Genomic DNA, 23,368 nt, shown 5'->3' on the forward strand with positions numbered 1-23,368 from the left:
ACTCCAGTGGTCTATAGGGTCAAGACTGGCATGGAAAAAATACTGTTAGGTAAAATACCCTTTTACCGGTTTAGGAATGTTACATTGTACAAATAGATAAATAGAATTTTGTACTTTTGTTATCGCAGATTAGTAGTTTTATAAGTAATTGTCGTGGATTGGATAATTATTGCTTGTCAATGTTTCTAGGAAAATTAAACACTTTGTGTCTGTAAAGAAGCAGTGCAGTTCTTCTGACAACAATAAGCAGGTATACGTTCCTAATTATTTCTCTGCATAAAAAGTAAAAGTTTTATCGAGAACAGAAAAGTATCATTAAGCCTTAGTCACCATACACAATATGTACTGATTGACACTTAAGAAAGAGAGAATGTACTTTTGGGTTGTTTCCAAAATTATGACATCAAAATCATGTGAATAAGTCTCCATTCACATTGAGTTGGCATGTTACTTTGAGAAATCTTTGTTTCTTGTACGTATTCTTTTTTTTTCACGGATATAGCATGTACCCATTATAGTACCTGCTATAATATAATATTATGTTTAGATCACGTTTGTATTTTTTTGCCAACCAATTGTCCATTAAAAGAGAGTCACAGATCAAGCTCTCCCTTTCAAGTGAAAAAAAATGGATAGCACTCAGATACCATCTGTGCATTATTCTAGTGCTGTCTGTTGTTTGATGGGAGGTGAATCTAGAACACATAGACCAAAAGTTACAGAAGATTAGATCCAACTCACTGGTGAAAATTTGTCCTTTTTTTTCTCGTACACCAAAAAACGGATGTCTGAATGAGGCCTAAGTCTGTTGTGTATCAATATTTTGATCCCAAAAAGTTTTTTGACTAGGTGTATTTTGTCTGTAATCCAATCAGCCCCCCCCCCCTCCTGTTCACCACCACCACCACCCTCTCCAGGAAAAGACTAATGCCCGTGATCACAGCTCTCCCTACCCATGGGCTGCAGCTGCTGCCAACTGGCGTGTGCTTTATATGAGCAAAACTAGCAGTCACCCATTCCCCCAGGTGCCAGAAGAGGGGGGACAAGAGGAGCCCCTATTTAAAAAAAATAAAAATAAAATCACCTAATATGTAGTGCCGACCCCCCAAAGCACGCTGCCCTAGGCCCTGGACCTTGAGTGCCTAATTGCAAAAATGGGCTTAAATGCAGATCCCATCAGTAGCTCAAGAATGGGGCAATTGCCCATTACAGTCAGTGGTGATGTGGTCAGAATTTCTTTATAAGAGAATGATAATTCTCACCAACTCTCCACTGATAGTGGTGCACATCAGGGATGAGCAGCTACTGAATATTTATGTCATATCCCACGGATATGACATAAATTTACTGGATAGTAATATCCCTTTACATTTCTCAAACTGTAGTCGGTGGCTACTCTGGGCAAGAATGCTAACTTTATTAATAGCCATTTTTAATAAATACCTTGTCCCAAACAAATTGGCGTCATAGCTTTCGTTTATAGCTGAAGTCAGGACCCTCGGCTGTCAATTTATTCTTACCTTTTCATGAAAAATTACAGAGGTACATAACAAATGCTCCAAAATTCTTATCGTGTGGGGAAAACAAATATTTGGTTAAACATTGCCTTGTACTAATTCAATCGTATCTCTGTTATCTCCTGTAGATATACAAGATAAGTCGAGATGAAAAATTCTCTGGAGACATCGCACTTACAGGTGATCTACCGAGGATTTTCTCAGTTTTGTCTCAAGACGCTGGAGAATCTTTACCTCCTTATTTCTAGTTTAGAATCGTATAAGGAGAGATAAATGTAAGGCTAGACTAATGATATCCAGTAATATACACTGTGTTCCAAATTATTATGAAAATTGGATTTAAGGGTCATAAAGATGTAATTTTTTGTTTTTCAAATAAACTCATAGATGGTATTGTGTATCAGGCTCTTTGGATCACTGAAATCAATCTCAAATGCCTGTGATAATTAGTTTACCAGGTGAGCTCAATTAAAGGAAAGCTACTTAAGAATGATGTTCCACATTATTAAGCAGGGCACAGGTTTCAAGAAATTTAGGAAAGAAAAAGGACCTCTCTGCTGCTGAAAAGCATCAAATAGTGCAATGCCTTGGTCAAGAGATGAAAACATTAGATATTTCCCAAAAATTTAAACGTGATCATCGTACTGTTAAGAGATTTGTGGTTGATTCTGAGCACAGACATGTTTGTGCTGATAAAGGCAGAATGAGGAAGGTTTCTGCCAGGCAAGTTCATCGGATTAAGAGAGCGGCTGCTAAAAAGCCATTACAAACCAGCAAACAGATATTTAAAGCTGCTGGTGCCTCTGGAGTCCCTCGAACCTCAAGGTGTAGGATCCTTCAAAGGCTTGCGGTGGTGCATAAACCTACTATTCAGCCACCCCTAAACTGTTCACAAGCAGAAATGGTTGCAGTGGGCCCAGACATACATGAAGACTAATTTTCATACAGTCTTGTTTACTGATGAGTGTCGAGCAACCCTGGATGGTCCAGATGGATGGAGTAGTGGATGGTTGGTGGATGGCCACTATGTCCCAACAAGGCTGCGACATTAGCAAGGAGGTGGAAGAGTCATGTTTTGGGTCGGATCATGGGGAAACAGCTGGTAGGGCTCTTTAACGTTCCTGAAGGTGTGAAAATGACCTCTGCAAAGTATATCGAGTTTCTGACTGACATCTGTCTTCCATGGTATAAAAAGCAGAAATGTGCCTTCAGGAGCAAAATCATTTTCATGCATGACAATGCACCATCTCATGCTGCAAAGAATACCGATGAGTCATTGACTGCTATAGGCATAAAAGGAGATAAACTCATGGTGTGGCCACCATCTTCCCCTGACCTCAACCCTATAGAGAACCTTTGGAGTATCATCAAGCAAAAGATCTATGAGGGTGGGAGGCAGTTCACATCAAAACAGCAGCTCTGGGAGGCTATTCTGACTTCATGCAAAGAAATACAAGCAGAAACTCTCCAAAAACTCAAAAGTTCAATGGATGCAAGAATTGTGAAGGTGCATATCAAAGAAGGGTTCCTATGTTAACATATAACTTGGCCTGTTAGGATGTTTTGGAGTTAAATAGCTTTTTTGTTCAGTGAATGTGACCTCCTAATGCTGCAAATTCCACAAATGAACATTTTCAGTTCTTTAAAACATATCAAATGTTTAGAAATTCTACTGTGCCTAATAATTTGGAACAGTGCAATTTGAGTTTTTATTCATTTTGGAGATTATACTGTTATTATTGGGAGGTTTCTTCAATAAAATTTGATGTATACTCTAACCGGTGATGACTTTTATTAGACTGACTGTCATTTGTACCGACTATTTAGGAAAATCATAGAAAAATATCATTTGCATAATAATTTGGAACACAGTGTAGTATATGAGTATATCTGTAAGGTGTAGGAATAATCACAGGCAGTGACTTTATATTAAATTCTCAAAACATTGTCTTGCAGAGTCCCATTCCCATTCCTTCAGGCATAAGAATAGAAGGAAAGAGTCAGTAGATGTGAGGTCAATCACGTCTCGGAGTAGCGATGGTAAGGAAATTAAAATATAATTAATTCATTAGTGCACTAAAATTGTAATAGGACTTCCAATGAAGGGTCTTTTTATACTGGCAGATTTCTGCTTGCGATTGCGATCAATTATATAAAAAAAATCGAGCGTTGTTTTTTTATAGGCATTTTTACATCGGCCAATGCGAACTACATTAAGAAGAGCCATCTATAATACTGTATAATCTATTGTTCTCCATGCAACATGCATAGCGTTGGCAGCACATCCTCTTAATACACTGAGCGATGAGATACATTTTTAGGCTTAATAAAAGACGTGATTAGCCTGGAGCATAAATAGAAATCATGGGGGCCCTGTAAAAGAAGCACTACTTGGGTCCCACCATATCCCCATTTCCCAAAAAAATATTATTTGGCGGGGTCACAGAAGAGCATGCCTTACAACTTTGCAGCCCTCTCATCTAGCCAAGGCAGATCTCATACTTTTGCACTGACGAGAGGCAATACCCCAAAGCAACCCGTTGAAGCGCTCGAGCAGCGCGAAACGGCCGTTGTCAGCCTTTCTTGCACTCCTTATGTCACTCCCCCGACTTGACATGTTCATGATATGTCAATAAATTAGTGAAACTTCAATCTCGATGAGTGCGACCTCTTCTCTTTGCATGGATAGACAAAATAGAGTTCATCATCTTTCCCCCATCTCACTCTACCCCTCCACCAGACCTATCCATCAATGTCAATGGCTGCTCTCTTTCACCAGTCCCGCACGCTCGGTGCCTTGGGTGATCCTCGACTCTGCACTCTCTTTCAAACCACATATTCAAGCCCTCGCCTCCTCCTGCCGCCTCAAACTCAAAAATATTTCCCGGATCCGCTCATTCCTCAACCACGAAACCACAAAAACACTAGTGCATGCTCTTATCTTCTCCCGCCTTGACTACTGCAAACTCCTACTCTCTTGCCTCCCCTCTAGCACTCTGGCACCACTCCAGTCCATCCTACACTCTGCTGCAGGTACTTACCCGCACGCAACCTTCGATCGTCTCAAGATCTCCTTCTCTACTCTCCCTTTATCTCTTCTTCCCACAACCGCATACAAGACTTCTCCCGTGCTTTCCCCATACTCTGGAACTCTTTGCCGCAACACATCAGACTCTCACCATCAACGGAAACCTTCAAGAAGAACCTAAAGACCCACCTGTTCCGACAAGCCTACAGCCTGCAATAATCATCGGTCTACTGAACCACCGCACGACCTGCTCTACCCTCTCCTACTGTATCCTCACCCATCCCTGTAGACTGTGAGCCCTCGCGGGCAGGGTCCCCTCTCCTTATGTACTTGTTTGTTCCTTGTCTTACACATGTTTAGTATACTTGTCTATATTTTTCCTTTTCACATTTTCACATGTAAAGCGCTATGGAATAAATGGCGCTATATAAGTGCATAACAATAATAATAACTTAATAAAGTACAATGGCCATTCCAGAGGCATTGCTAGGAGTTCATTACCGGGGGTGGGGTTGGGGGGTGCGAAACATCAGAGTAGGCCCCTAACCGGTAAACCCATTTTTGCATCCTGATCGTATGAATAGGAGAACCTCAGCTGATGACTGTGCTACTACAGAAAATAAATAATAAATCTCTACACAAAGACTAACACCAATATTACTGCCATATGGTGACCATACAGTGGGAGATTCCAGTCCTGGAGAACATCCAAGTAATTTCAGTACAATTATATATAGTAACTTACAGTTGACGTTCTGTTTGATGGAGTTGTTCACTTTTACTGTCCCTTCCAGCTGGCCCAGACCGTTATGACAACTTCTCCAGCCAGGACTCGTCTGCACAGATTAAAACAAAGACACATTTCCATCCCCATCTATTCCCAACCTGCACAAACCCCTTATCCTACTGATATCCTAATGCTGAGCCGCGGCTGCCGTGTCCGTGTCCTTATTACTGCACCTGCTATTTGGCACAAAATAGCAGTGCTCCTCTTTGTGGTCCACATTATGTCCACCACTGTGCCCCTTACATAGCAATAATGCCTCCTGTGTGCCCTTTAAATAGAAAAATTGCCCCCTAGAAAATATTAATGCACTGTACAAATGTCCTAGAAACCCCCATTTTGCCCCTTTTGATGGTTACAATGTTTTGAGTGCCCCAATAACACTTCTTAAGTGCTCACTTAACATTTAATAATATTCTCTAAGTCCCCTAATATACAGCTCTTCTATACAGAGTATAGTGGATCAACAGCTCTCTTATACATAGTATGATGTCCCCACAGCTCACCAATAAACAGTATGGTGGCCCACAGCTCCCCTATATTCAATATAATGCCCCCACAGCTTCCCTATACATACTATGGTGAACTCACAACTTCACTACTCACAGTATGGTGGGACCACAGTTCCGCTATACACAGTATGATACCCCCACAGCTCTGCTATACAAAGTATGATTTCCCCACTGCTCCTCAAAACAGTATAATGACCCTCACATTAGCCCCCAAACTATATAATGGCCTCCACATTATCCCCCAAAATGTATAATCACCCCCACAGCAGTCCCTACAATGTATAAGGGCCCCCACATTGTTTCATGGTCCACAAAAGTAGCCGCCACTCTTCCGTATTGTTTCCCATGCTCCCTTTGCTCCATACTGTTCCTCACTTCTCCATACTGTGCCTGCAATTCGCAATATGGTATCCTCACTCCTACATATTGTCCTCCATGCTCCTTAATCTCCATACTGTCCCCTACTTCTCCATATAGTCCACCCTCCTCCATGCTGCTCCCTCTCACAATTTTCGCTACTGCCCCATAAAGTGCACTCACTTCCCCAATGCATCATTGCAGCATCTGTATCACAGCTATCACAGTAGCAGAGTGATGAGGTCAGCAGTGTGCTGACCTCATGAAGCCACTTCTTGTCAGGGTGGGGGGCTTACCTATATCGGTGGGCTGCACACGCCAATATAGTTATGGGTAGTGTTGCTTGCTCCAGGTGGGCCCCCTTGAGAGTGGGACTCAGGGCAACTGCCCACTCTGCCCCCCGGTAGCTACGCTACTTGGCCCTCGATACAGTGTATAATGGTCCCTGCACCACCACACAGTGTGTGGACCCCCGCACAACACTCCACACAGTATAATGGACCTCAAACAACCCTCCACACAATATGATGGACCCCGCACAACCCTCCACAATGTATTGTGGCTTGCACACAGTATAATGGCTCCCACATAGCCCTGCAAATAGTATAATGGCCCCGCATTTTGCCCTACAAACAGTATAATGCCCCCCACACAGCACTCCAAATAGTATAATGGCCCTAAACATAGCCTTCAAAAAAGTATTACGGCCCCCAACATATCCCTCCAAACAGTATAATTAGCCTCCAAATAGTAAATAGTTCTCCAAACAGTATAATTGAACACAGCCCCTTAAACAGTACAATGGCTGCCACACAGCCCACCACAAAATATGATGGCCCCACACGTAGTCCTCCAAACAGTATAATGGCATCCACATAGCCCTCCAAATAGTATAATGGCCAACACACAGTATGATGCCCCCACATCACCTTCCAGATAGTCTAATGGAAACAAAATAGTCTTCCAAATAGTTTAATGGCCCCCATATAGCCTTCTGAACAGTATATTGACCCCCACAATATAAAATACTCACCTCTCCCTGTTTCCCCATACTTCAATCTCTGCAGCATGTGGTCTGAAGCTCTACACAGCGGGCTTGATGTAGTGATATCATCACGCACACTGCACTGAGATGTCAGTTCTCAGACACACAGGGACGATGATGGATCAGGGAGCCATCTGTTCCATCATTATTTTGAACTGTATCTGCATCCGGATGCTGATACAATTGAAAGAGTGATGCTGGCAGATGGAGGGAAAGACTGGGCCCTACAGATTCACGGGCCTTATAGTGGCCCTGTGGTTTTTCACTATTAGGCTACTTTCAGACTAGTCTACTGAGGCGCAGGGCCGCCGCTAAGCTCCGCCCCTGGCCGCTCCTCCTCCGGTCAGCTCCTCCTATGACCGTGTGGCGCCCCTGAGGATTCAGTTGCCACAGAGGTACTGCACCTCCTCCTGAGGTGTGGTACCCCACCATCCAGGTAAGTTGGAGGCTCCTGACCACGCTCCAACACTTGCATCCCACACAACACAGTAGTTCAGCAAAGCCACATTGCGGCTCCCTGCTTGGAGTGTAGCAGAGCACCTTTGGTGGCTCCCTGCTTGGAACACGAAACGTGCTGGAAGGCGGGTGGAGTTAGAATACATAAAAGAGCGGGAAGGTTTAGGATTTCAGTCAGTTTTGGTTTGAGTTCAGTTTGAGTTCGGTTTCGGTTTGAGTGGAGGAGAGAGGATTCCTGGGAGAGGGATGGAGGAAGGAGGTGCTGCAGCAGATCTCAGTGACCTGAGTCTGCTGGCGCGGGAAAGGAAAGAAGGAGAAAGACATTGAACAGAAACCTGATCTTCCATAAGAAGGAGAGAGGAGTACGGAACGTAGGAGTAAAAGGGAACAGAGGACGTGGGTTAGGAGAGAGCCCTGCCTAGAAGTTCGGAGTGCAAGGCCGGGGCCCGGTCCCCGAGGTTGTATGGATACTGATGGTCCTACAGCAGACACCGGTGGAGTAGTGAGCTGTAAATGCACTACTCCCATCTAAGACTTGAGGGCAACTTGGATCGTGAGCCGGGACTCAGGAGTAAGGAGTTCCCAAAGCAGGCTACAGCTGTCTGCCGTACAAGTATAGTTCTTGGGAACATCTGTCAGGAGGAACTCCAGTGTAACTCAGTACTAGGAGTACTTCACACCAAAGGCGCTATAAGAGGAGATGTTCAGAAAAGCACATGTTGGCGGAGTGTTGGAAGGGAGCATTCCATCTGATCTGGAGGTTGACTGAGTCCCTGACCCGGAGGACAGAGCACATGCTACTACATGTGGGGACAAATGACACCGCAAGAAACGACCTGGAAATCATCTGCAGAGACTTTGAAGACTTAGGCAAGAAAGTGAAAGAACTGGGAGCGCAGGTGGTCTTCTCTTCCATCCTCCCAGTGGATGGCCATGGAACAAGGAGGTGGAATAAGATTCTGCAGGTGAACAACTGGCTACGTCGATGGTGCCATCAGCAACGATTTGGATTTCTGGATCACGGAGTGAACTACTTATACGATGGACTACTTGCTAGAGATGGGGTGCACCTTACGAAGACTGGAAAGCATGTATTTGGAAGTCGCCTTGCTACACTTGTAAGGAGAGCTTTAAACTAGAACAACATGGGAAGGGAAGCAAAAGACCAGAAAAAGCCATACACCTGACAAATGCTATTGAGAACTCTGCTATTAGAAGTGGAAAGGAAGAACAAAGACGAAAGAATCTAATTAATAAAAATATTGGAGAAAGAGAAACCAATCACAAACTAAAATGTTTCTATACTAATGCACAAAGCATGGGCAACAAACAAGGAGAATTGGAACTACTAACACAGGAACAGAAATATGATGTAATTGGAATCACTGAAACTTGGTGGGACAATACACATGATTGGAATACAAGACTAGAAGGATACAACTTATTTGCAAGAAACAGACTTGATAAACGAGGAGGGGGTGTCGCATTGTATGTTCGAAACGCGTATATCTGCACAGAGATTGAAGCTTCAGAGACTGGGAGTTCTGTGGAAACTGTTTGGGTAAGAATACAAGGACAGAACAATGGAAAGGACACCATTGTAGGCATTTACTACAGGCCGCCTGTGCAAGCCGAAGATATAGATGAACTCTTTATGCATCAGATGGCCAAGTTCTCCAAAAAATATGACATAGTTGTCATGGGAGATTTCAACTATCCAGACATTTGTTGGGAATCTCTCTCAGGCAAAACTAACAGGTCAAGGAAATTCTTATCCTCTCTTGCTGACAACTTTATCTTCCAAAAGGTAAGGGAGAAAACAAGGGGAACTGCTACCTTGGATCTAATCCTTATAAACAGGGAGGAAATGGTTGAGGAGGTAAAAGTGGCTGGGACCCTAGGAGGTAGCGACCATGCTATTTTAGAATTTTGGATTACTAGAGGTGGAAGACCTGTGAAGACTCAGACGTCAAGGTTAGATTTCAGAAAGGCAGATTTTAAGGGATTCAGAAAGAGAATTGGAGGGATCCAATGGCTGGATATCCTTAAAGACAAAAATGTCCAGGAAGGATGGGAAATCTTGAAAAATGAAATTCTCAAAGCACAGTTGTTAACAATTCCGAAAAGAGGGAAGAATAGGAAGCATTTAAGGAAACCAGGATGGATGAACACAGAACTTAAGCACATGCTAAAAAGGAAGAAAAAAATGTTTATAAAATGGAAAGAGGGAGGCATATCTAAAGAAGAATATAATGCTGTCTGCAGAACCTGCAGGGCACAAATCAGATTAACTAAAGCTGAAAATGAACTGAGGCTTGCAAGAGATGTCAAAAGCAATAATAAAGGATTTTGGGGATATGTCAAAAGTAAAAGAAAAGTCAAAGATGCTATAGGATTTTTACAGGATGAAAATGATGAAATGGTAAGACAGGATGTTGAGAAGGCTGAACTTTTAAATTCCTATTTTGCATCTGTTTTCTCTCAGAAAGGAAATGCAACATCAACTGTTATTCACTGTCCTATTAAGGGAATAGAAGAATCCAGGATATCTATAAACAGAAAGATAGTGAGGAAACACTTAGCTAACCTAAATGAATTCAAGTCTCCAGGTCCAGATGAATTACACCCCAGAGTACTGAAGGAGATAGCAGAAGAAATTTTTGAACCCCTCTCCATAATCTTTGAAAATTCTTGGAGAACAGGAGAAGTGCCAGAAGACTGGAGAAGAGCAAATGTTGTTCCTATCTTCAAAAAGGGGAAGAAGGTGGACCCAGGCAACTATAGGCCGGTGAGTCTGACTTCTATATCAGGAAAGATCTTTGAACAAATTATTAAACAACATGTATGTCAATACCTGGATAAGAATGAAGTGATTAAACAGAGTCAGCATGGGTTTGTAACTAATAAGTCATGTCAGACTAACTTAATTTCCTTCTATGACGGTATCACTGATTGGGTGGATCAAGGAAATGCTGTAGATATAGTATATCTTGACTTCAGCAAAGCATTTGACAAAGTCTCTCATACAATCCTTATTGAAAAAATGACTAAGTATGGAATGGACAAGGCAACTGTTAGGTGGATTCATAACTGGCTTAGTGATCGGACCCAAAGAGTGGTCGTAAATGGCTGCACATCCAGTTGGAAGAATGTCTCAAGTGGGGTACCACAGGGCTCTGTCCTGGGCCCTGTATTGTTCAACATCTTTATCAATGATTTAGATGAAGGAATTGAGGGTAAACTGATTAAATTTGCTGATGACACAAAGCTAGGAGGGATAGCTAATACTAGAGAAGAGAGAGAGAGGATTCAAAAAGATTTAAATAAACTGGAGAAGTGGGCAGCAACTAACAGAATGGTTTTTAACAGGGAGAAATGCAAAGTACTACATCTGGGCAATAAAAATGAAAAAAGCATATATAGAATGGGAGGAATAGGGCTAAGTGACAGCACATGTGAAAAAGACTTGGGTATACTAATAGATCACAGACTGAATATGAGTCAACAGTGTGATGCAGCAGCAAAAAAGGCAAATGCAATTCTAGGATGTATTAACAGAAGCATACAGTCTAGATCACGTGAAGTCATTATTTCCCTCTACTCCTCTTTGGTCAGACCTCATCTGGAATATTGTGTCCAGTTTTGGGCACCACATTTTAAAAAAGACATCAACAAACTGGAGCAAGTTCAGAAAAGAGCGACCAGAATGGTGACCGGTCTGCAAACCCTGTCTTATGAGGAAAGGTTGCAGGATTTGGGAATGTTTAGTTTGCAAAAGAGAAGACTGAGAGGAGACTTAATAGCTGTCTACAAATATCTAAAGGGCTGTCACATTGTAGAAGGATCAACTTTATTCTCATTTGCACAAGGAAAGACTAGAAGCAATGGGATGAAACTGAATGGGAAGAGACACAGATTAGATATTAGAAAAAACTTTTTGACAGTTAGAGTGATCAATGAGTGGAACAGGCTGCCACGAGAAGTGGTGAGTTCTCCTTCAATGGAAGTCTTCAAACAGAGGCTGGACAGACATCTGACTGGGATGATTTAGCGAATCCTGCTTTGAGCAGGGGGTTGGACCAGATGGCCCAGGAGGTCCCTTCCAACTCTACGATTCTATGATTCTATGATTCTATGAGGCAGGCACCTGTGTGTACTACAGACTGTGAGTAAAGCTTTGGAACTACATGCTTTGGTGTCCTCCAATTATTCCTGCGCTAACACACCCTGTACCACTACATCTGTGTACCAGCTTCTACACCGCCTGTGCCTCTTCTCTACCCCTACATCTACACTGCCCTGGGACTACATCTCCACCTGTGGGGAGCTTTACCATCTTGGCTGCAACACACCACCAGTCCCAGAGGATCTGCATGTAGCGTCGGCTTAACATCTCACTTGCCGAATACCACAGGTGGCGTTACGAACTATTCATTCAAACAATTACATTCCACTATTCAATCTCCCCCATTACTTGGGCACCCAGGGCCACGGACCAGGTCACCGCTGCTGTAACACATCCCGCTGACACCGGCCCGGTACCGAGTACCCCAAAGCCCTGGGAGGGCGACCCAATCGCAAGACGCTGCATGCGATCAGCGTACCCTATATTTAGTGTTGGGTACGCTGGCCGTGCGCTGGTATCATTTTGCTGGCGCTTGCTCCCTTTTGGCGCTGCGCCGAGCGCACAAAAGCGCACTCTGTTGCATTTTTGTGCGCTCGGAGCAGCACCAAAAGGGCGCAAGCGCAGGCAAAATCATACCAGCGCACGGCCAGCGTACCCAACGCTAAATATAGGGTACGCTGATTGCATGCAGCGTCATGCGATCATAGGAGGAGCTGACCGGAGGAGGCACAGCCGGGGGCAGAGCTCAGTGGCAGCCCTGCGCTGTGACTCAGTATGCTAGTCTGAAAGTAGCCTCAGTGGTACCCCACTGCGATTGGCCAATATAAGAGGAATCCAAAAAAGTCAAGTGACTGATCACTGCTTTTTTTTACACGAGCCAGTGATCATAAATTAACTTTCTGGAAAACACAATAATTATTGGCCGATGTAAGATGGTCTTGATTTTTTTTCTCGTGTGAATTCCATGTACATTTATAGACATAAAGTGAAAACTCTTTGAGACAATTATTCTAAATGCATTGAAAAATGGTTTGTGCTCTGAAGGCGGCAGAATTGTGAATGCAGCTGTAGATGGTTACAGGCTGTTACACATGATCAGTAATTATATATTAAGTTACTGTATTTAATATACTGTATAATTAATATATAATTACTGATCCTGCATAACAGTCTATAACAGTCCACATCTGCATTCACGGTTCTGTCGCCTTCTAAGCAGAAATCTCACCAAACCACTTTCCATGTACAGGTGGATGATTGACATATACACACATGGTCAAAATTGTTAGTACCCCTCGTTTAATGATAGAAAAACGCACAATGGTCACAGAAATAACTTGAATCTGACAAAAGTAATAATAAATAAAATATCTATGAAAATGAACAAATGAAGGTCAGACATTGCTTTTCAACAATGCTTCCACAGAATTTTAAAAAAATTAAACCTCGTTAAATAGGCCTGGACAGAAATGATGGTACCCCTGAAAATAATGTGACAAAAGGGACATGTTAAATCAAGGTGTGTCCACTAATTAGCATCACCGGTGTCTACAATCTTGGAATCAGTGAGTGGCCTGTATAGAGGGCTACAGATACTCACTGCGCTGTTTGGTGACATGGTGTGTATCACATTCAACATGGACCAGAGGAAGCGAAGGAAAGAGTTGTCTCAGGAGATTAGAAAGAAAATTATAGACAAACATGTTAAAGGTAAAAGTTATAAGACCATCTCCAAGTAGCTTGAGACTGTGACTACAGTTGCACATATTATTCAGAAATTTCACCTCCATGGGACTGTAGCCAACCTCTCTGGATGTGGCCGCAAGAGGAAAATTGATGACAAATCAAAGAGATGGATAATACGAATGGTAACAATAGAGCCCAGAAAAACTTCTAAACAGATTAAAGGTGAACTTTAAGCTCAAGGAATATCAGTGTCAGATCGCACCCTCCATCGTTATGAGCCAAAGTGGACTTCAGGGGAGACGACCAAGGAGGACACCATTGTTGAAAAAAATCATAAAAAAGCCACACTGGAATTTTCCAAACTACATGCTGATAAGCCACAAAGCATCTGGGACAATGTCCTATGGACAGATGAGACAAAAATTGAACTTTTTGGCAAGGCACATCAGCTCTATGTTCACAGACGGAAAAATGAAGCATATCAAGAAAACACTGTCCCTACTGTGAAACATGGAGGAGGCACTGTTATATTCTGGGGCTAATTTGCTGCATCTGGCACAGGGTGTCTAGAATCTGTGCAGGGTACAATGAAATCTCAAGACTATCAAGGGATTCTAGAGAGAAATGTGCTGCCCAGTGTCAGAAAGCTTGGTCTCAGTCGCAAGACATTGGTCTTGCAGCAGGATAATGACCCAAAACACACAGCTAAAAACACCCAAGAATGACTAAGAGTAAAACACTGGACTGTTCTGAAGTGGCCTTCTATGACCCCTGACCTAAATCCTATTGAGCATCTTTGGAAAGAGCCGAAACATGCCATCTGGAAAAGGCAACCTTCAAACATGTGACAACTGGAGCAGCTTGCTCTTGAGCAGTGGGCTAAAATACCTGTCGTGAGGTGCAGAAGTCTCATTGACAGTTACATGAATTGTGTGATTGCCTCAAAAGGTTGTGCAACAAAATATTAAGTTAAGGGTACCATCATTTCTGTGCAGGCCTATTTCATGAGTTTTATTTTTTTTTAATTCTCTGGAAGCATGGTTGAAAAGTAATGTCTGACTTTCATTTGTTCATTTTCATAGATTTTTTATTTATTATTACATTTCAGTTTCAAGTTATTTCTGTCACCATTGTGGGTTTTTCTGTCATTAAACAAGGGGTACCAACAATTTTGACCATGTGAGTAAATCCTAACTAGAAGAAAACTTATAGCTTAGACATAATACATAAGTACGAATATTATTTGAATAGCCTTCGTACAAACTGAACATGAAGAGCAAGTCCGGTCTGCAGCTGATCCCCGGCTTAATCTACATGTTTAGCTTGTCCGAATGCAGAGACAGTGACGCCAGTGCTGATTGGGCGTCAGCGTCACGTGTGACAACATCTCGTCACACCCCGGGGAGAGTGAGTGCCAACACCGCAGGAACCACGTCGCAACGAGAGGCGAGTATACGCTTTATTATTTTATCGGGGCCAAACATTTGGTTTAAGAAGGGGTAGTCCTAGTAGTGGACATAATTTACAAATTGCTGAATGGCAAATAGACCATAACCAAAGATTTTAAGATTTAAAAATAACTTTTATTAAACTATAATTATAATAATAATAATAATAATAATAAAGGGGAAGACTTGAATAATTCTTACCCCTGAATATTAGCCATCAGACAGTCGAAATTGGAACAGCAATTTCATTGTGTGAGGAGGAATTATATTCACCCCTAATGGTTATTACAGTAAGTTAGGACATTAACATGTAATATGGACTCTGTATTTTTAAACGAGCACAACTTTATTATTATTATCATTATTATTATTATTATTATTATTATTATTATACAGGGTGGGCCATTTATATGGATACACCTAAATAAAATGGGAATGGTTGGTAATATCAACTTCCTGTTTGTGGCACATTAGCATATGGGCGGGGGAAACTTTTCAAGATGGGTGGTGACCATGGCAGCCATTTTTAAGTCGGCAATTTTGGATCCAACTTTATTTTTGCCAATAGAAAGAGGGTCATGTGACACATCAAATTTATTGAGAATTTCACAAGAAAGACAATGGTGTGCTTGCTTTTCACGTAACTTTATTCTTTCATGAGTTATTTACAAGTTTATGACCACTTATAAAATGTGTTCAATTGCTGCCCATTGTGTTGGATTATCAATGCAACCCTCTTCTCCCACTCTTGACACACTGATAGCAACACCACAGAAGAAATGCTAGTCTAAGGGGGTCAGATTCCTTGTAGGAATGCTCGGATCTGACACCCATAATGGGTGTCAGGTCCAAGCATTCCTACATGAACAGTTTCCTGGAAAGTGGATTGGTCGTTGTGGGCCAGTTGAATGGCCACCAAGGTCTCCCGATCTGACCCCCTTAGACTTTTATCTTTGGGGTCATCTGAAGGCAATTGTCTATGCTGTGAAGATATGAGATGTGCAGCATCTGAAACAATGGATACTGGAAGCCTGTGCTAGCATTTCTTCTGCGGTGTTGCTATCAGTGTGTCAAGAGTGAGAGAAGAGTGTTGCATTGTCAATCCAACACAATGGGCAGCACTTTGAACACATTTTATAAGTGGTCATAAACTTGTAAATAACTCATGAAAGAACAAAGTTACGTTAAAACCAAGCACACCATTGTTTTTCTTGTGAAATTCTCAATAAGTTTGATGTGTCACATGACCCTCTTCCCATTGAAGAAAAAGTTGGATCTAAAATGGCCAACTTCAAAACGGCCGCCATGGTCACCAATAGGGATGAGCGAGCATAATCGTGGGTATTCAGTACTCGGCGAGTAGTGAAGTACTCGCGGTACTCGTAACATTGCGATTATTTCACTACTCGCCTCGCACTACTCGGATCTCCCGCCCAGCACAGGTATGCCGCAGCCTTCTTGGTTGAAGGCGGCATTACTATGATTGGCTGGCTGCCCAGCGTCATAGGCTATGAGTCATCATAGCCTGACTCTATCTAAGCCCTGCTGCCGCCATTTTCTGCACATTGCACGCAGAACACAGCTAGTGTAGGGAGAGTGTGAGCAGCTGCTAGGGAGAGTTGTGTTTTTTTGTGAAAATCATCCAGAAATCCTGTGTAAAACCCAAAAGCTCTTTTCAGAGCTGAAAGTATAAGGTCAGGGACTGAGTACTGACAGTTTTCCCAGCTATTTTTGGGGTCTCATTTACCCCTGCAGGGCAGTTTTTTTGTGCTGTTGCGTTGTTGTGTTCACAGCGAATAGGACGCACACACGGTACTGCACAACTGACACGCAGCCAGCACCGCTCTCTTGTGTGGTGACTGGGGTGTGTAATCTCACCTTAAACCTCAGGGCAATTTTTTAGTGGCAGCACCGCTGTCTTGTGTGGTGACTGGGGTACGTAATCTCACCTTAAACCTCAGGGCAATTTTTTTGTGCTGCTGCGGTGCTGTGTTCGCAGCGAATAGGACGCACGCACTGTACTGCACAACTGACACGCAGCCAGCACCGCTGTCTTGTGTGGTGACTGAGGTGCGTAATCTCGCCTTAATCCTCAGGGCAATTTTTTTGTGCTGTTGCGGTGCTGTGTTCACAGCGAATAGGACGCACGCACTGTACTGCACAACTGACACGCAGCCAGCACTGCTGTCTTGTGTGGTGATTGGGGTGCATAATCTCGCCTTAAACATCAGGGCAATTTTTTAGTGGCAGCACCGCTGTCTTGTGTGGTTACTGGGGTGCTTAATCTCACCTTAAACCTCAGGTCAATTTTTTTCTGCTGCTGAGGTGCTGTTTGTAAAGCACAAAGCAGTACTAGGCTGTAGTGCTACCTTCCACAAAGCACTAACTGCTCCTTTTTCCCCAATATCTGCATCTGAACATCTGCAACTATGGGAGAAAAATCCAAAATTCCTAAAAAGGCTGTTGTGAAGGGGCAGGGAGGTGGACGTGGGGTTGTCATTAGTGCCCAACAAGGCACAGAGTCTGGGAGACCGAAGAAGGTTGATACATCTAGGTTCCTGGCGAAATTTCCCGGTCTGGAAATAAACGGGTCTGGAAGCCAGAAGAACAAGAGCAGATACTGTCTTGGATGGCTGATAAGAAATGATCTAGCAGCACTCAATCGTCCATGACAAAACAGTCTACTGTCCATTCCGAGAACGCTGGGTCATCCTATTCTCAACTTGCTCCTAGTTCATCACCCGGTCAGGAGTCACAGGAAACATTTGACCCCAACCTTGGTCACTCCGAGGATCTGTTTGATCCATTTCCTTTCATTGCCTCTGGCCTCTCACCGTGCAACATTGAAGAGGAACGTGAGGGGGTATCGTCTGTTGATGATGGCCAAATATTTGAAACCCCATGTCCAGAAGAAAGCCACTTTCATCCACGTGATATACCGGGTGAAGAGGTAGAGGCTACTGGTGATGACACACAGTTGCCATCTGGCCAGTCGCCCATATCAACACGGAAGGAGGATGACATGGACGACGATGTGGTCGATGATGAGACCACCGATATGAGCTGGACCGTTGGCACGCATAGACAGCACAGCGGTACAAAGGAAAAAGGTGGTTACTTAGCACCAACAAAGGCACCAATGGCTACTGGTTTGAGCAGAGTGCGAAGTGTGTCAACTGTTCCCAAAGCAATTCCTCTGTGCCCCAAGTCAAGGCAAGGGTGTGTTCAGCCGCTGTCTGGAAATTTTTTCCAATAGTCCTTCTGAACCAAATGTTGTCATCTGTAGCATCTGCCATATGAAGCTGAGCAGATGCCAGGACAAAGGCAACCAAAGCACCACCAATATGTAGAAACACATGGCAGCCAAGCACCCTAGTCTGTGGGCTGAAGAACAGGGTACCAAATCAGTGTCTGCGACTGCGGGTCAAACCACTGCCATGTCGCCTGTGATACGTCCTTTCCAATCTGCTGGGCAGGAAGCAGGTGATCATCATACCTCTTGCTCAGAAGCTGCGGTTGCACAGACACAGGACACAACAAGCTCATCCACTTGTTTGTCCCAGGAAAGCGTCCAATTGTCTGTGACCCAGACGTATGAAAGGAGGCGTAAATACCAAGCCACGCACCCACAAGCACAAATACTGAACGCGCACATTGCCAAGTTGCTAGTCGTGGAGATGTTGCCGTTTAAGCTTGTTGGGACACAGTCTTTCCGTGATCTTTTGGCTATGGCTGCCCCACGATACTCTGTTCCCAGCCGGCACTATTTTTCCCGCTGTGCCATCCCCGCGTTACACCAGCACGTCTTAAACAATCTAATGCGTGCTCTCACCAATGCTGTAACCGGGAAGGTCCATCTTAAAACAGACACGTGGACAAGTACTTGTGGCCAGGGACGATACATCTCTGTCACGGCACACTGGCTCAACCTGGTGGAGGGTGGGCCAAAGTCTCAAACTGGACCATCAACACATATCCTACCCACTCCACGAATAGCGGGCCCAACCACAATCAGGGTTTCCGCCTCATCATATACGTCCAGTCTCCCCTCTTCCTCCTCCTCCTCCGCCTCGTCATCCTATGTGGAATTACCCTCCACATCAATCCCAAGTTGTGAGCTGTGCAGCAGTGCATCGGCAGAGCGGCAACACGCTCTGCTGAAGCTGATCTGCTTAGGTGAAACACCACATACTGCAGCAGAGCTGTGGCAAGGAATAAAACAGACCGATCAGTGGCTCTTCCCACTGCAACTCCAGCCTGGTCTGGTTGTCTGCGACAATGAGCGTAACCTGGCTTTAAAGCTTGGGAAGCTGATACACGTGCCATGCATGGCTCACGTGCTGAACCTAGTGGTGCAGAAATTTATAAAAACATACCCTGACTTGCCGTACCTACTTGAGAAGGTGCGCCGTATTTGCGCCCATTTTCGCCATTCCTCAACCGCTGTTGCCGGTCTTGCAGCGCTTCAAAAGCAATTCAGTATGCCAAACCACAGGCTCATTTGCGACCTGCCAACACGGTGGAACTTAACATATCATATGTTGGCAAGGATAAGTGAGCAGCAGAGGGCACTTGCTGAATACCAGCTTAAACATACCCGTCACACTGAGACTCAGCCAAGACACATAACAACTGTCGAGTGGGTGTGGATCGCTGATATTTGTGAGGCGCTTGATAACTTTGAGTACTGCACCAAGCTTGTGAGCGGTAATCAGGCTTTTATCAGCGTAACCATCCCTATGCTATGTCTGCTGAAAAAATCACTGCAGAATCAAAAAATGGAATCTTTGCGTGCCCAGCAGCTGGGTATGGAGCAAGATTTCACAATGAGTGATCCTACCCAGCCCAGCCAGTATAATCAGGTAACATCGGGGGATGAAGATGATGATGAAAATGAGGAGGGAGAGGACCTCTTTTTCAGTTGTACCGAGGGGACATCTCATGCTACTGAGGGGAATCCCAACCCCAGCTTCATGTCTGTCCAGCATGGGTGGGCTGGAGAGGAGGAGGTGGAGGAGAGTCAGTGTGAGGAGAGGATGGGTATTGTTCCTCCTTCTGCGGTCACAGATGATTTACCTCTTTGCAGCTTGGCACACATGGCACACTTCATATCTGACTGTCTGTGCCAAGACCCTCATGTATTCCACATTTTCAACAGCAACCTATACTGGTTGTCCACCTTTCTAGACCCACGGTACATGGACAAATTTCCTTCGCTACTGTTGCAGTCACCAAGGGGTTTCACCATGGAATCCTTCAAGAAGGTCGTTGTCGATCATTTGATGGCAACAGCACCCTCAGACACCACTGCTAGCAGAGGTACCAGCTCTGTGCAACAGCATGCATTAATGAGGAGAGACACGTCAAGCAGGTCCAAAAGAGGTGGTGGTAAAATGTCCACAAACTGGGCCATCTTCAATAAACTGGCTCATCACCATGGACTAGCTGGAACAGTAACAATCTCAAGGAGGGAGAAGTTGAACAAGATGGTCAACGACTATCTAAGTGACCATATCTGCGTCCTTCCTGACGCTTCTGTTCTGTTTAATTACTGGGTATCCAAGCTGAATAGTTGGCCAGACTTCTCCTTATATGCCTTGGAGGTGCTGGCCTACCCTGCTGCTAGTGTGATGTCAGAGCGTGTTTTCAGTGCCGCTGGGGCAATCATCACAGATACACGCACACGGTTGAATACAGAGAATGCAGACAGGCTGATTCTGATAAAATTTAACAAGGACTGGATTTTTCAACAGTATTTAAGCCCTCCAGATGACTGTATCCCAACCTAAAGTCACCTAAAACATTATTTTTTTTTAAATTGGTGATCAGTCACGTCCATCCCTTCCCATACATCCCCCTTTTCTTCTTCTTACACTTGTTTTCAAATCCTGCTTCTGCCACATGGACCTCATGGTCAATAACAATAAGCTAAAAACAATGTTACGTTAGTTAATATTCCCATCGTAGGCACTTGTGATGAGAGTGAGACACTTCTTTCTTCATCAACCATGGTATCATGCCCCTTGGGCTAATTTTTGGAGACACTATTGCTATGCCTGGACACTGGGCACTCCCACCTCTATGCTAGTAGTCCTAGCTTCATCATAATTGTTTGGCCCTGCAGACCTGCCTTGCTTCCTTCATCAACCATGATACAGCCCCTAGGGCTAATGTTTTGAAGACACTATATCTATGCCTACACATTGGCAGTGAAGCAACAAAAAAGCGGTCTATAGGAGCGCTAAAGGAGAGGCAGAAACCAGAAAAAAGGAAATTTAAAACTCAGCTTTTACTCTTCCTCCAGTACCCACAACGCGTTTCTACGGTCACAGCCGTCTTCCTCAGGTGGAAACTTTTTTGTTGCTTCACATTAAATTTTCCTCTTTGAGGACTAGCGGCAGGAGCAGCTTGGAGGGCAGTTGTTTGGGGAGAACCTGTGTTTGCTGGGCGGTGCTGGGAAGCTCCGGGAACCTTGGTGTTCACTCACGGTTTGGATCGGTTTCATCATCCCGTCCGGAAGCCGGGGAAAGACGGATTGACCAGGAGAGCGGAGGTTACTGATAGCCACATGCAGTGCCCTCTGGGTTGCGAGGACACGCTCCCCAATTACCATTCACGTTTACACCGTGGTTGTGCAAGGTTGGCACAACCCTCCAAGGTGAGCACCCTGTTGATTTAGTTAGGGTATCCAGTTTCAACATAGGTACACTCATTGCGCCTCTATTTTTATTTTATTTTTCATGTACACATTGGCAGTGGCACAACAAGGACAGTAGTCCAAGCTTTATAATTGTGAATCCCTTGTGATGATGATGATGGGTGGCTTCTTCCTGCGTTAACCATAACACAGCCCCTAGAGCAGATTTCTCTCCTTACACCACTTACACACTTAGCTGTCAGAAGATCGCCTCCATCATCACTCGCTCTTACGGCACTTCTGATATATCACTGGCACTGCGTAAGTGGCGTATGAGTCCCGCTCTGCCGGCAAAAAACCACAGGACTTCAAATAGTGTTTGTACATTGTAGTGAAGCAGTGGTGTAAAACCACTCGTGCAGCCAAAACCAGGTGCCCCCATGTTATATACATTTGTTTACAGCATACATTTTTTTTTAACATTTACACATTTTTTAGCCTTTTCCTCAGCCCCCAGACCGCTTTGTAAGGTCCAGCAGACAATTACTCGCATTTTCCATTGACTATCATTGGACTCGCTATTCGTACCGAATACCCGAGTATTACGGTATACTCGGTACGAGTATAGCAAGTCCGAATACTTCAGTACTCGCTCATCCCTAGTCACCAACCATCTTGAAAAGTTCCCCCCTCCCCTATACTAATGTGCCACAAACAGGAAGTTGATATCACCAACCATTCCCATTTTATTTAGGTGTATCGATATAAATGGCCCACCCTGTAGTTTCATAAAAGTTACTTTTAAATCTTAAAATCTTAAAGTTAGGGTCTGTTTGCCATTCGGCAATTTGTAAATTAAATTGTTAAACCCTACGCTGTAATTGTAATTTGAACAATTTTGGTCCTAGTAGTGGACAACTCCTTTAAGCCCTTGATAAATTAATTTACAATAGTAAAATTTTGCACATACTGTATATCATTGCAGTTACTGAATTAAAGATATTAGCAGAGGAAAGGATTTAACAAACAACAGTTTCATTGTATAATAATCTTTATATTTTACGTTATACAGCAGCAAGTTTACAGAATCACAGATACCCCTCAATGGCGCGGATACATACCATGACCATAGAAGCCCCAATAACAAAAGTAAGTGCCTTCATTTGTTAGACTAGGGTCACATAGCGACATATGTACCACATCAGCAAGTCTTATTTGTGACATTGCAATCTTTATGTTGCACGTCACATGTCACTTTGTAGCCCTAGTTTAAGGGGACCTTTCACTACATTTTTCATGTTGCACTGGACACACGATGTAATAGTAGTAGCTCAAGAGCTGAATAAAACATTTTTGTTTTGTTTTATTTCGCCTCTCCGTCGTGGAAATGTTAGCAATCAAAGTATTTGGCACCTAATGAGTTAATATTTGTTAACTCAAAGTGGGCATTATCAGACAGTTTTTGCAGGTTGCCCAATCTTAAGCAGTCAGCAATACACAGCAGAAAATGAACAAACCACCTCAATAGCTTAGAGCATATTTCTCAGTGTGAGAGATGAAATGACAGACAGCCCTGGACTTGTGGTCTAATCTCTTGCATGATTAGAAAGCTCAGATGACTAATGCCTTTCAGATAAAATCCCACCAGTGTAGAGGGAGGGACAGTACAGCTGAGTTTAGCCATGTCACAGTACAAACCCTTATATCAGCTCTTCTCCTCTCATAGCACTGTCACCTCTGCTGTCCTGCCCTTGCCTCCACCTTGTCTGTCC

At 43.7% G+C, this 23,368-nt stretch overlaps 1 protein-coding gene across 3 annotated transcripts in view; it reads left to right on the forward strand.

The window, feature by feature from the left end:
- PDE8B (phosphodiesterase 8B) overlaps window positions 1-23,368 on the forward strand; it is a 221,753-nt gene that overhangs the window by 157,387 nt on the left and 40,998 nt on the right. For all 3 annotated transcript variants that reach the window (XM_073584138.1, XM_073584137.1, XM_073584136.1), the window contains 4 exons: window positions 190-250; window positions 1,646-1,697; window positions 3,474-3,557; window positions 22,669-22,745. In XM_073584138.1, coding sequence (XP_073440239.1) covers window positions 190-250; window positions 1,646-1,697; window positions 3,474-3,557; window positions 22,669-22,745 — 274 coding nt within the window. The remainder of the gene's footprint in view (window positions 1-189; window positions 251-1,645; window positions 1,698-3,473; window positions 3,558-22,668; window positions 22,746-23,368) is intronic.

This window comes from Dendrobates tinctorius, unplaced genomic scaffold (genome assembly GCF_039654945.1).
Source record: "Dendrobates tinctorius isolate UK_male_01 unplaced genomic scaffold, ASM3965494v1 ptg000083l, whole genome shotgun sequence".
Taxonomy (NCBI): Eukaryota; Metazoa; Chordata; class Amphibia; order Anura; family Dendrobatidae; genus Dendrobates; species Dendrobates tinctorius.